The sequence below is a fragment of the Sylvia atricapilla genome, chromosome 2 (genome assembly GCF_009819655.1).
Source record: "Sylvia atricapilla isolate bSylAtr1 chromosome 2, bSylAtr1.pri, whole genome shotgun sequence".
NCBI lineage: Eukaryota > Metazoa > Chordata > Aves > Passeriformes > Sylviidae > Sylvia > Sylvia atricapilla.
Window position 1 is genome coordinate 111,981,685 of NC_089141.1, and position 14,357 is coordinate 111,996,041.

The 14,357-nt window shown below is 42.7% G+C and overlaps 1 protein-coding gene across 1 annotated transcript in view; it reads left to right on the forward strand.

Moving 5' to 3' along the window:
* DSCAM (DS cell adhesion molecule) overlaps window positions 1-14,357 on the forward strand; it is a 388,992-nt gene that overhangs the window by 326,454 nt on the left and 48,181 nt on the right. The window contains exons 21-25 of the mRNA XM_066314168.1: window positions 6,817-6,934; window positions 7,774-7,937; window positions 11,046-11,144; window positions 11,702-11,890; window positions 12,628-12,918. Coding sequence (XP_066170265.1) covers window positions 6,817-6,934; window positions 7,774-7,937; window positions 11,046-11,144; window positions 11,702-11,890; window positions 12,628-12,918 — 861 coding nt within the window. The remainder of the gene's footprint in view (window positions 1-6,816; window positions 6,935-7,773; window positions 7,938-11,045; window positions 11,145-11,701; window positions 11,891-12,627; window positions 12,919-14,357) is intronic.

Consider the following 14,357-nt stretch of genomic DNA (forward strand, 5'->3'; position numbering starts at 1 on the left):
TGGTGTTGGGTACAGGGGGTTTGCAGATGATGCTTCTCCCCCTCTGAATATGTTTCTTTTCTTTGCTGTACAAGGTAACTTCTTTATCATTCCTTTCCTTAGGAATATCTCTTGTGTACTCCACAAGTACCATCTCCTGTATAAAATGGTCTGATTAACATATCTAAACTCTGAACAATTGTTCTCTACTTGCATTAGCTTTGAAGTTTGCTGCTTCTATTTCAGATATGATGAAAGGATAATGTGCCTCAAATCTTGAATATTTATTTCCAGCTGTATTAGTTGTTCTATTAAAAGATATTGCTGGGACCTGTGAATTCTGCCTTTTGAGATGTGATGCTTGCAACATCAGAGCACCTTGGCTGGGAGATGGAGGCCTAACATTTTGAACAGCCAAGTGAGAAGAGTCCCATCCCACTCAATCTCTACATGGGGTCTTCAAATTGAATTTTTTTTTTTGTACTCCACTTGGTACCATTACAGCCTGTGCCAGAATGGGCAGAAAAATGCACAGATCCCTAGAGCTCCAGAATTAGATATCTTTAATTGGCTTTAGAGTTTTACAAGTCTGCTAATACTTCACTTGGGTGTTTAATGATGTAAAGATATAAAATAAAGTGTCTAGTGCATTATGATGACAGGTTCTTTCTGAAAAGGCTTTGCTGAACTTCAGGCTAGTGCCACCAACATGGAAGTACTTTCTGCATGGAACAGCAAACTCCATCACCATGGGGAATCTCCCTGCTCCTACCTCTATAGCTGGTAGATCACTGTTTTTATGATAATAGATTAACGTCAGAGCTGTTACCCTGGGCTGCATCAAAAGCAGTTTAGGCAGAGGGTTGAGGGAGGTGATCCTGCCCCTGTGCCCTGCTCAGGTGAGAGCCCACCTGCAGAGCTGCCCCAGCCCTGGAATTCCCAGCACAGGGAGGACATGGAGCTGCTGCAGAGAGCCCAGAGGAGGCTCCAGGATGAGCAGAGGGCTGGAGCAGCTCTGCTGGGAGGAAAGGCTGCCACAGCTGGGATTGTTCAGCCTGGACAGGAGAAGCTTTGGGCTGAGCTCAGGGTGGCCTTGCAGGGCCTGAAGGAGCCCCAGGAAACCTGGAGAGAGACAATTCCCAAGGGCTGCAGGGACAGGATAAAGGGAATGGCTTCCCAGTGCCAGAGGGCAGGGCTGGATGGGATCTTGGGCAGGAATTGTTCCCTGGCAGGGTGGGCAGGCCCTGGAATAGAATTCCCAGATTTGCTGTGGCTGCCCCTGGATCCCTGGCAGTGCCCAAGGCCAGGTTGGACACTGGGGCTTGGAGCCATCTGGGAGAGTGCCCCATGGCAGGGGGTGGGAGCTAAATGATCTTTAACCTTCACCCTTCTAGGATTCTATGATTATCACGGATGGTATTGCTGATTTTGGAGGGTGCTGTTTGAAGACGTGACAGTTTCCCAGTGTGGAGAAGCTGCAAACAGGGTTCTTCAGAGCTGAAAAATCTGGAGCTTTTCCATTGTAGCATAAGTACACACTGTACTATGAACATGAGTGAGACCAAAACTGAGATCCTAAAATGGGGATAAGGAGGGTAAAGGACACCAGTGAAGGAAGATCATGAAACAACTGAGGAAAAAAGGGCAAAGATTTCAGTGTGCCCCTCCTTTGCTGTCACCTGTGTGTTATCAGTGTGTGGTGATGAAAAGAAAAAATAAACAAAAATAAGCATAAAAATAGATGCTCAAATAAGAGAAAAAAATATTAAACATGGCACAATACTAAGAGATTGAGGCTGCAGGCAAACCCCGCACAAAATGCACTAGAAGTTCTTTTTTTTCCATGCTCTATGCATTTTAAAAAGAGGGAAATGTTCAAAGATGAACACAGATCAATTCAGGCTGTGCAGGCACCAATATTCATGACCTCAAGTTGGGAGGAATTGCAGTATGCAATCGCTCACTGTTTGCCAAAAATTGAGAAGTTGCAACTTGACCCACATGTACTTAAACTGATCCAGCTTACCAGAATTAATTCTGCTCCTCTGAAGCTTATGTAACATAATCCATGATGACAAATAAATGAACTTAAAAGTAACTTTTATGAAAAGGAAAGATGACTTAAAAGAAAAAATAATTAATTACTTCAATATAGACAGGTCAGTCTGAAGAGGACTTTATTTCAAAGGACAGTAGAATGCAACCAGTCAACCTTAGAGTTTGTAGTGATGCTCCAGTATAAAGTCTGCATTAGATGATGCTCAGGAAAAGCCTCTTACATGCACTTAGGACTGTAAAAGTAATGAATAATCCATTTGTGGAGGGTTTGATGGGTGCTAGGAATACTGATAGCAATTTCATGAACTTTGGATGCAGCTAGGCTAGAAATTATTGTATCACTTACAAAATTCCCTTTATGAATGCATCACAGGGCTTTTTAGGGAGCTGGGAGAAAGTGGTGATCAGTGCTGAGGGCAGTGGCTACACAGTGAGGAAGGATGGGCAAAGCTCAAAGCCTCAATGACCTTTTTCACCTCCCACTATATCTGTAGCAAACAGCACATACCAGGGTCAGAAGCAGTTAAAGCCTGATTTTTCCATAAGTTCCAAATGCAAAAACATCATGTGGGCCATTATTTTGTAGTTGTTTGCTTCTTTTTTTTTTTTTTTTCTCATCTTACTGCACAGTAACTGTCCAAGTAATGATACCATCATGACAGCTAATAAGAGTTAACTTTGAATTGAATTATGTCAACTTAATTATAACCCCTTTAAGAACTCCTTGGAGAACAATGAGAATGTCTAGATAGGGGTTTGATGTGAAATGGATAGTCCAATTTAAATGAAAGCTTAATTCAAGTTAACATTTCTTTCTTTCTTTAGTGTCTTCATTTCTCAGAACAGATTGTTATTCTCTGTAATTAACTGACAGAAATAATAAAAAAAAAATCCCCAACAAACAGAAAATAATCATGGCAATGAAAGTTCAGCCTCCACGTAAGCAAGCTGTGCTCCTGCCCCTCAAATTACTCTTCACTGCTGACTTGAAAGAAGTGGGTTTATCCTATCAAGTATACTCAGAAGACAAAAAGCCTTGCACGCACTTGTCCCTCTGATTTACTGACCATGACTGATGGGGAATGGCATTTGCTGCCAGTGTGACGATAACAGATCCAGACCCCTGGCAATCTGATCCTCTGGGGACAACTCTCTGACTTTTGAGTTTCCCCTGGTTTTCTAAACTACCTGAGCATTAGAATTCTCCCCAGTCTATGTTTCTTTGTGTGTTCAGTGTTTTTAAATAACATGTGAGGTTCACATGACAGTGCACACTGGTCTGTTTCTTTGATGGTTCATCAGACTGGAATACAGGAGGATATTAGAAACAGAGAACCATGGAATGGGTTGGGTTTGAAGGGACCTTAAAGATCATCACATTCCACCCCTGCTATGGGCAGGGACACCTTCCACTGTCCCAGGCTGCTCCAAGCCCCAATGTCCAACCTGGTCTCAGGCATTTCCATGGATCCAGGGGCATCCACAGCAAATCTGGGCACCCTGTGCCAGGGTCTGCCCACCCTGATCTGTGAGAAAGTAAATGAAAGGATCTCCTGACCCAGGGCATTCACTGTTGGATTTTTTGTTGTTGTTGTTTTAAGCTGAACTGCGGTGAACTGTCATTGCTCTTGTTCAGTTTCCTTCTGAAGTTCACCTTTAAAACACAGCTGTGTCCTCTAAAGGAAGAAAAACCCACGTGTGTTGCAGCCTCTTGCAAAGAATTCCTGCCCATTTCTATTTCTGTGACAGTAAATGTAGGTTAGAGGATTTGTAATTTAAACAAACAAACATGCAGAAAACTGCATTATCATAAGAGAGTGCACTGATCTGTGAAGGAACCTCTTTATCTTCAATTAATAATTGGGTGATCTGTAGGAAAAAAAATAGGAAGAGACACAGCCCTAATCCAGTGCCATGCCATCAAATATAGGGCTGGGAAGATGTGTGTAGGCATGTGGGTAGCTTTGATAACAAAGAAGTAAACCCTGCAGCTTACCCATATGATTCCAAAAATTCCCATGGCTCAAAAGAAAGAGGTCTGTGAGGTTCCAGGCTTTTTTTTTTTACCTCATGAATGCCTGTTAGGATTTCAAACCTATTGCTCTGAGGTGGATTTCACTTGACATTTAGTTTGTTTCTCGTTTTCTTTGTGCACCTTTTAGCAGTCTCAGGACATCATTTGAAGTTCAGCTATAAAGAAAATTGAGCTTGAAAAATTTCCTGCTGTTTTACCATTTCTTTTAAAAGCACTCAGTACATGGAAGGAATAAGAAAATCCATAGAAAGCAGTGGATACTTGCACAAAAATAGTTCACTGTGCTTTTCTGATAGTTTTCTGAGTCATGGTCTATCATCTTACCAGTGGCTTAGGCTCCTGTGAGATTTATGTTACTTCCACACATCTCAGTTAGATGAGAGATATTGAAAACCAGGAGCTGCAACATAAATGTTGTACTTTTAACATCTGATGTCCAGCCTATGAATTCTTAAGGAAGAATTAACGTTGAAATAACTATTAAAAAAAAAGGGGATAACACAGAAAGTTTGCTAGCAGTGGTGCCATGCCATGCTGAAGGTTTCAGCAGAATTCCTGTATTCCACATGTTTTGTCCTACAGGAACTGGCAACAGTTGGGAGTAGCTGTATATTTCAAGAAACACTGGAAATGTGGGAAGGCCAGAGAAAATGATTAATAGCCAATTTTAAATGAGTTTTCAGACTTCATGTTGCACAGGGATTTTGCACGGGACAAGAATCTGAGCAGTCCAGATGCTCAGAGATGTTCTGTAGGTAGAGCTGACAGCATCTCCTGCTGCTTTTCAGAGATGGCATGAGAGCCACGAGGCACCTCCTGCAGCAAAACCTGGCACCACTGGAAGACAAATGTGACTTCTAACACCAACTTGAGCAGAGTCAGCATTTCACTCTGTGTCTCTGGGTGCTCTGAGTGTTTTTCTGTTTGTGTTTCTTTGATTAATTAGCCCATGGTGTGGTGGGTTGACCCAGGCTGGGTGCCAGACACCCACCAGAGCTTCTCTATCACTCCCCTCTGCAGCTGGACAGGGAAGGGAAAATACAACAAAGGTTCATAAGTTGAGATGAGGACAGAGAGAAATCACTCACAAAGTACTGTCATGGGCAAAACCGACTCGAGTTATTACCAACTAAATCAGAGCATAATAATGAGAAGAAAAATAAATCTTAAAAAACACCTTCCCCACACTCCTCCCTCCTTCCCAGCTCTAGCTCCCCCTCCCCAGCAGCACAGGAAGATGGGAACAAGAGTTACAAGGTGTTCATCACATCTGCTGGACATGGGGGAAGCTTCTGGCAAGCTGTCACCTCCCCACTACCAGAACCTGGCCATACAAACCCAACACAGATGGCTTGGGGGAGTACAGCCCCGTGTAAGTCTTTTCTAGAAAATGTTATCTTAGGAGTGCCCAGGTGGAAAAAGAGCCTGATCCATGAGAGCTCCTGACTGCCCAGTGTCTTTGCATCACCCTGGTGTCCAACCCTCCCAGGGCAGCACAAACCCCTCTGTCCTGACAGGGTTAAACCTCAGAGCTGTGGAAGGAGGGAGCCAGGGATCTCCAGCTGCTGTTTAGCCAGGACAGGACAGGTTGATGCTTGGCTGTTAGGAAAGTAGAGCTGTTCCACTACCCAACCTTCATTTTGTCTGTTACCTAAATCTTCAGCTTGTGTTTGAATTAAAATTTTGACCAGACAGGAAAAAAAAACCCCTCTTGAGAAGCTTGGCCTTCAAAAGTGCTTGAAGAGAACATAGGCAACACAGTCCAAACTGATTGTATAATCTGGGAAATCTTTTCTTTTTGTGAATATCTCAAGTCCCATTGCAGCCTACTCAAGTAATTTTGCTTAATTTTTCAAGGCCTGTTCTTTTATGCATGAATCTTTTTCCAGATTAACTGTCCCAGTTATATTTGATGCCAAGTGTCTTTTTCATGTTTTCCTAATTGGTGCAAAATGGATTATTAAGTATAAATTCTGATTGGTGTGCACGACTGAAGTAGATCAGGCCTAAAAATACAGTATTTTGTCTATCTGTATTCAGTATGTGCCTTTAAAATGTATATTTAGAGGCCAACAGAAAGTCTATTTCTGTCAAGGGTCATTCTTGAGGAATAACAAATGAAGTTCTAACACAACCTATGAAATGAAAATACACAAATTATATTTTTTGCATATATATTTAGGTGATCTGAGACCTGATAAAGACTGATTTTAGTTTGTTCTCTTTTGTGGATTGCAGATTAATACTCTACAATATACTAATACACGAAGGTTTATTTTGCTTAATATCAGAATTGTTGTAGAAGAGATGTATCAGTAATTTAGTTTTTATGAGACACCTACTCATTTGAGTACGAGACACCACTCAGTTGTCTACTGTGGACAATTCTTGGTGGAAGTGTCAAGGGAAGCATCCATTGGACATAATTTTCATCTGTAATTTCTACTCCAAAATATATAAAAGTCAGTAAAGATGATAAATAACTGGGTTTGCTCTTTTTCTCTACAAAGACTCTTCCAATCCCATGCCTCGTCTCTCTTTAGTTACTTGTCTTCCAGCTACCAAAACTGGTATTTTGCTTGGATAAATAGCTGGTATTACCAGTTAAAGGGAATTAGTACCCTAAACCCACCATTTTTAGATTGGCTTGGTTTCTCCCTTGAATTGTGGGTGTCTCCATTTCCCTTCCAAGGGCTATATGAACAGGCACCTCACTTCAGTCTCTCTTGCTCTCTCCCTCCCAGCTCCTGCCAGGATTCTGACGTTCAGCGGGACGGTGACAACCCCCTGGATGAAGGACATTGTCCTCCCTTGCAAAGCCGTGGGGGACCCAGCTCCAACAGTCAAATGGATGAAGGATAGGTAACCAGCAACTAAATGTACAGCTCACATAAAGCCCATGTCCTGAAAATCCTGTGGGGTTGTGGGGAGGGCGGTCCTGGGTCGCTGGCAGGAAGGAGAAGGACTTTGTGGTAATTTCCACATGGTCACAGTAGATGAGGAGTTTAGAAATTCCTTTCAACTAATTGGCTGTGGTGATTGCAGAGCATGAAATGGACAAAAAAAAAATGAAGAAGGGCTAAAGGTAAATATTCAAAATGTAAAACTTAGGAGTGTATTTATTTTATCGTCAGGCAGACATTTTATTCTTTATTCTGAGAGAGCAAAGTGCTTGATACAATGATTTGTGCTGAGGTGGGCATTAAATGTCTCGCACATATTTAATTTTCCATTACTCTGTTTTCAGCTTTAGTTTCACAGTCTGACAGACCCACTTGGAAACACACATGAACAATAATTTTCATCCAATCACTATTGGGAAAGCAGGGAAACTACAGTGCTATGAAACCATCTTGTGCATTGATATAAATACCTATGATTTCATAAGGATGAACTTTGTAGCCAGGAACTGCCAATACCCTTATTTCAGCATCTTTATGGAATAACAGGTTAAGGAAGGAGTAAATTTCTGTCTTCACTCACACCAGGTCCAGTAACAGTACATTTTAAAGCAATTGTTAGGTGTTTCCCAACAGAAAATACTCCTTGGCTGCCTTATTGAAGGGACACACCTCACCCCACACCTTTTTCCTCTCCTTCCATTCTTAGCTGCTTCAAAAAAAAAAAAAAAAAGAAATCCACTTGTGAGTAATTTTGATTGTAACTTCTTTAATGTATGCACTTTGTTTCCTGTGAGGCAGTAACGGGACACCCAGCCTAGTGATGATTGATGGGCGAAGGAGCATCTTCAGCAACGGCAGCTTTGTCATCAGGACAGTGAAAGCAGAAGACTCTGGGTACTACAGCTGTGTGGCCAGCAACAACTGGGGCTCAGATGAAATCATTTTGAATTTGCAGGTACAAGGTAAGGCTGTTGGATCTACCTCAGCTTTAAAGTGTTGCTGGAAGCACAGAGGTGTGTCTGTTTGGAATGCAAAATATTAGTATTTACGTGTATTAGTGCAATTCTGATTCTTCCAAATTAATACATAAGTTGTTCTGACTCAGCCGTGGGCATTTTATGATCTAGTGTGGGCTTGAGAGATTTTAGCCTGCTAGCAGCTGCTGACATTTTCCCAAAGAAAAATTTTTCAAGAAAGTTTCTTTCTCAAAATAATCTCTGTCCAGCTGGTGTTTGCTGTTTCTCTAGTTTAACCAGTGGGATTAGAGAGGTGTTATTCCTATTCACCAATCATGTTAAGCCTGTATAGAAACACCTTATAGAAGGTAATAAGAATTTAGACAATAAAGCCTTCTTTTTCTATGCTCTTTGCCTTCTGATATATTTGGAGTCTTTTGTGTCCTACAATGACAGTCTAGAAAATGATGCTTTTGGTGAAACAATTCACACACTCAGTTAAGTCTCTGTGTGAGTTTTTGGTAAGATTGACAGCCATGTGTTTGCGTTCAGTTATCTTCTAGTTCTTCACACAGAAAGTATCAGCTTATGTCTTCTTACAAATATCACCTGTATCATTTTAATATTACAAAATTCAGAAAGATGCGGAGGCCTTTAATTCAGCTCCTGAAAAGCTATCAGCAGAAATTTGCCTCTGTACTTTGAGACCTTGCACAAAAACTTCATTTTGTGGGCACAGAATTTTATTATGAGGTGAATATGAGGAAGCATTGGAAATGAAGCATCAGTACCCCTTCAGCTAATGCATTTCTCCAGCTACATTTTATAATCATGTTGAAAAGCACAAAGTGAATCCAGGATGGTGTTGATGTGCACAAAAGCAGGGACAATATAAGAATAGAAACTAAGAGCAAAGTGAAGCAGAGCCTGTGTATTCACATACCAGGAATTCCCTGTGGAGATTTCCTTGCTCACTTACACTAAAGCACATCCTACAAATGCTTCAACTGACCGCAAATTTTTGTACCAGAGTGGACCATCCCTCTCCTGGATGTGGAATTTAAACTTCAAGTGCAAACACATGAAAGCACAGAGAGAGGTTGTTTCCACTCCAGTCCCCCACCTCTTCCTGCAGAAACCATTCTGCCAAGCCTTGGAACAATGGCAGATGTTGGCATATATCAGCTTCCCTACAATCCAACAGAAACTAAAGATGCTCTTCTGCAATGTTTGAAGCATGACCACAACAGGAAGTAGGGAGAGAAAACACCATCAAATGGAAACCTTATATTTATATTTCACTAAGTACTTCTGTAATTGCATATATTTGCTGTTATTGAACTGCAGCAACTAAAAGCAAATCAATACTACTTCCCTAAGGGACAGACAAAGAGTGGCTTTTAATATGTGGGACCACCATTTTTTGCAGATAGGGTGAAGCTGTGATGAAAGCTTTTACAATAAATCTTTCCCTCTGTAGTGTGTGCAGCCTCTCCCCATGGCATCAGCCAAGTCACTCAGAATAACAAAACAAATCCATCTCACAAAGGGAATTTTCCTTTAGAGTATAAACTGTCTCTTTTGTTCTCTTCAGCCCTCTTTGGCCCTGTGAGGGCAAAAAAATCAACTTCTCTTTGAACTAATCCATAGCTGGAAACCAGCAGACTCTGCCTTATATCAGCACCCATTATTCTGCAGTCTGAACATGAGCATGAACTGCAGTAGGGAGCTTTCCTTGGAGTTTCACTCTGCAGGAAGAGCTTCCCCTCAAGCACAGGCAAAGCAAGCAATGTTCTCTGGGAGCAGAATGCTGGACACAGCAGAGCATTTTAGACCTCTGTCCTGCCTGGTCATGGGACTGTGTCAGGACAAGGGCAGCTCCTGCCAGCCCATGAGTCACTGACACCACCACCCTCTTCTCTCCCATGCCAGAGGGGCTGTGGCCATCCTGTTTTCTCTCCTTCCCAGATTTCCATTCCATCTTCAGTGCTGCTTCTTGATCCTTTTCAAGCATAGAGAGTGTCCATACCTCACTCCTTATTCTTGAGGCAGCAAAGCTCAATTTTGTCTGGGTTTCTGACAGTAGAACATTCCCCGTCCATTTCCAGTCCCAGTTCCCTTTGTCAATTCCTAGTCCCAGTTTGCTCTATCCAGTGCAACTTGTTGGGATGTGGCATGGCTCCTTCTCTGCCCTTTAATGCCAGAAGAAATTCCTCCAGTGAGAGGGTGGTGAGGGCCTGGCACAGGGTGCCCAGAGAAGCTGTGGATGTCCCTGGAAGTGTCCAAGGCCAGGCTCGATGGGATTTAGAGCAATCAGGTCTAGTGGAAGGTGTCCCTGCCCATGGCAGTGGATTGGAGTGAGATGATCTTTAAGGTCTTTTCCAACCCAAACCATTCCGTGATTTTCTTCCAAAGGAAGTTGGGAAATAGGAAGTGGATGAGAGTTGAAACTTCTGGTTTATTCCTGCACTCAAGCAGATCCTTGGAACCTTGACCTTCCATCCCCCAAAATGTTTATGGGGACCAGCAGAATGGAAGTGTTTCCTGTCTTTGCTGACAGTGTTGGGAATTCTTTATGCCAAAGGCCTCAGTGGTTTAGAAGAGGATTGGATCTGCCTCCAGTTACAAATCTACCTATGATATCTAATTAACTCTCACATTTGCACTGGCAGAAGCCCTTGATTTGCACCTTTTTTTCTTTTTTGCCAAAGTAGCCTGCAAGTACAGGAATGAGTGGGGCACCATTTGCAACAGCACATGTTTACTGCCACTAAAATTTTATCATCTCCCCAAAACAGATATCAAAAACAATGAAAATAAATGTCTGAGTAGCTCACATGCTGTTGAGGTCTAATGGGACAGATGCAAAAAAAAATCAGAGAAAAACAAAGGTTAAGAATTGAAAGACAAAATTGTTCATAAAGTTAAATAAAAAAGTGAGAGCTTGTCTGTTCTTGTCTTAACCAAGGATGTCAGCTAAACAGACACTTTGACAGAAATCATTAGCATTTTTTGCAACTCAAAACAGCTATTTGATAAATGACTGTTAGAAGTGATTAAGATCGTGTCAAACCATTTGATTGCATTTTCTATTTTTAACTATTTCCCATCTAGTTCCACCAGACCAGCCAAGACTCACTGTATCCAAAACTACATCTTCCTCTATCACTCTTTCCTGGATACCTGGAGACAATGGTGGCAGTTCTATCCGAGGTAATGTAATTCAGGTTAATTGTTGCTTCATACTATATTATCATATGGTAATAGGATTGGTATACCATTATAAATGGCTCCCAAAAAAAATAGGAAAAGAAAAAAAAAGGAAAACAACCCAATCTGTATTGCTGTCAACCCTTAATGTGCACTATCATGGTGATAACAGCTTTCAGTAAATTGCAGTTTGTCTTTGTGGTGGTTTAGTCACACATTTAATCACTTTCTCCTCAGCTCTTATGACAGTTGCTCTATCTGATTTTCCAGATGTGTGATCTCTAACCACTCATTTTGGATGGTCCAGGTTCATCATCTGATTGAAGGGTCCTTACAAATATCCATCCTTTTCTTTTCCCCTTGAAGCCACCATAAAAAAATTGTATTTAAGCTGCTGTCAACGTGGGCAAAATGCATTGCCTGGTATCTTCCAGTCAGGGGAGAGCTGTATGTTTCCCTGCACGTGGGATTTTTTTTCCAGTTTTATTAGGTCTTTAAAATGCCTCCTTGGGTTGCCTGAAGGATTTGTGATACCGTTGCCATCCATGCTGTCCCTCCAGGTTACATTCTGCAGTACTCAGAGGATAACAGCGAGCAGTGGGGCAGTTTCCCCATCAGCCCCAGTGAGAGATCCTACAGGCTGGAGACCCTGAAATGTGGCACGTGGTACAAGTTCACCCTGACTGCTCAGAACGGGGTGGGGCCGGGGCGCATCAGCGAGATCATCGAGGCCAAGACGCTCGGCAAAGGTGCGTTGGCTCCGTCCCCCCTTCACCCTCCTGAAGCTCCTGCTCTAGGTCTTGGTTCAATGAGAAAACAGGCTTGGGTATTTTAATCTTACTGGCTTTGGAAACATTGACAGCTCTGTCCAGTGGCTGTGACAAAAAAGGACTTGAAACCCACACAGGCTGATGTTCTGTCTGTTTTTCTCTAAAAATTTTTTCTAAGATGGGTTGGCAGATATTTGGTGAGAGGGTGTCTCCGCTGTCACAGGCTGTAGCAATTCCAACTATTTCATTGCCAGGAGGAAATTGTCTCTTCTCTTCTTATAAAAATTCAGGGGTTTATTTGTCTGGATGTTGAAGGAAGACAGGGAGTATATTTATGTATAAAGGAAATAGAGTCTATGTCTGATTTCTGCTCCAAGCCACTATTGCAGGAACGTGCAAGCAGCATCCTCTGAACTGGATAAGTGTCAAAAACAAAGGAAAAGTTTGTGTTAGGTTCTGCAAGGCAAAACAAACCAAATATTTTGAATGGATGTTTGGATATTTTTTTCCACATGTTGGTTTGAAAATCTGGGTTTGTGAGCCTGGCACAAAGTGGGAAAAAACATTTAAGAAGAAAAGGGGGAAGTTGAATATATAGATACTGAATTTATGCTACAGCCAAGATTGCCTTAGAAATTATTCTCTAAATTTTACCTTTTGAGGAGTTTTGTCTGCAATATTTAAGCATTTTGTCTGCAATACCCCACTGCCTCTAGAGCCACAGTTTTCCAAGGAGCAGGAGCTCTTTGCCAGCATCAACACCACGCGGGTGAGGCTGAACTTGATCGGCTGGAACGACGGCGGCTGCCCCATCACCTCCTTCACCCTGGAGTACCGACCCTTTGGGACCACGGTCTGGACAACAGCCCAGAGGACATCCCTGTCCAAATCCTACATCCTCTATGACCTCCAGGAGGCCACTTGGTACGAGCTGCAGATGAGGGTGTGCAACAGTGCTGGCTGTGCAGAGAAACAAGCCAAATTCGCCACGCTCAATTATGATGGCAGTAAGTATTTCCTTTAATTTACGCCTCAGATACTGTTTTACTTGAGTTTCATGTGTGATTTTTTGTTTCTTTTTGCTTATCTTCCACTTTTTTCCCCTCATAAACCCCGTTTTGAATCTGCCAGCCATGCTGTCAGAGAGATCAAAGTCTCAAAGATGTAAAATAGCTCCTGATTTCCTGACAGTAGGCTGCCAGGCAGAGAAGAGGAATTGTTTATTTGTCCTCACTTTGGAAAAACTCTGGAGTCAATCAGCCATAAGACACATAATCACAGGACATTAAAAGTCATTAGTTCCAGTGGTTACAGGGGCCTTTCCTAGTATTTCATGGATCGTTTCCATGAAATTTTAGTCTTCCATGGAATTTGTTCCTGCAGCCATTCACGGGAGTGTCTGGCCTCATTGCTATTCCCTGTGACACAGCCCAAAGCCCATTATGGGACACATTGGAGCAGCCAAGCAGGTTGTCCTCTGGGAAAGCCTCTGGATGACATCCTCCAAGGGCAGAGCAATCATCCCTGTTTACAGACAGGGGACAGTGAAACTAATGGCCATGACAGATGGATCTGTTGTGCTCAGCAGCAGGACATGGACCATGAGGGAGTTGTTGCATCCCGCCCTTCTGCCAGGGGTCACTGCCCACCCTGCACAACCCAGGACACGAGGGCAGCAGCAAACATGCCAGTTTGTCACTCAGTGCAGCTCAGGTCCTGTCAGGCTGATTGAGAGGGATGGTGGCACCTGGTGTGCTCCCAGTGGCTCCATGGTGGGGAAAGGCTGCGTTCCTGGCAAAAAGGCAGCACAAATGGCTCCAGATGGCAGCTCTTGAATTGCTCCAGTGGGAATTGCCAGAGCTTTTCTGGAGACATCCAGTGTAAAAGATTGCTGCGTTGCCAGGGATGTTGTGCTGTATTGTGCAACCACTTGGCAACATCTGTAGTGTTAAATTAAGCTACAGCGCTGGTGTGGGCACGTTGAAACAAGAGCTGATGGTTGTGGCAGCACCAAATTGGTAATTGTTTGTTACTCTGTGTTGGTTACACGCCTCTACATGAACATCACCGCTCATGTACAGCTCAGGGGTCATTCCCAGGCAGAAATGTGGGATATGACTTTGGCAGAGTTTAAATCTCAGCACCTGACACATCCTCTACTGTTATACCAGCCTTTGTGCTTGGGTACTCAGCAGTTCTTACAGATAATTAATCACACATGCCCTCACCCTTTCGAAAAATATCATTTTTGGTAAGCTGCCACGCAAGTCCTCATGTTATTTCAGAGAGTCTGGACAATTAAGAGAAAGATCTTGCCTCAGCACTCGAGAGACTGACAGGAAACCAGGACCTAAGCAGTTACTACACAAATGTTCCAGGTCTTTCCAGACAGATGAAGGACTTGTCTTACTGAGAAGTGTAGCTGTTGTCAATAATAACTCTTTCA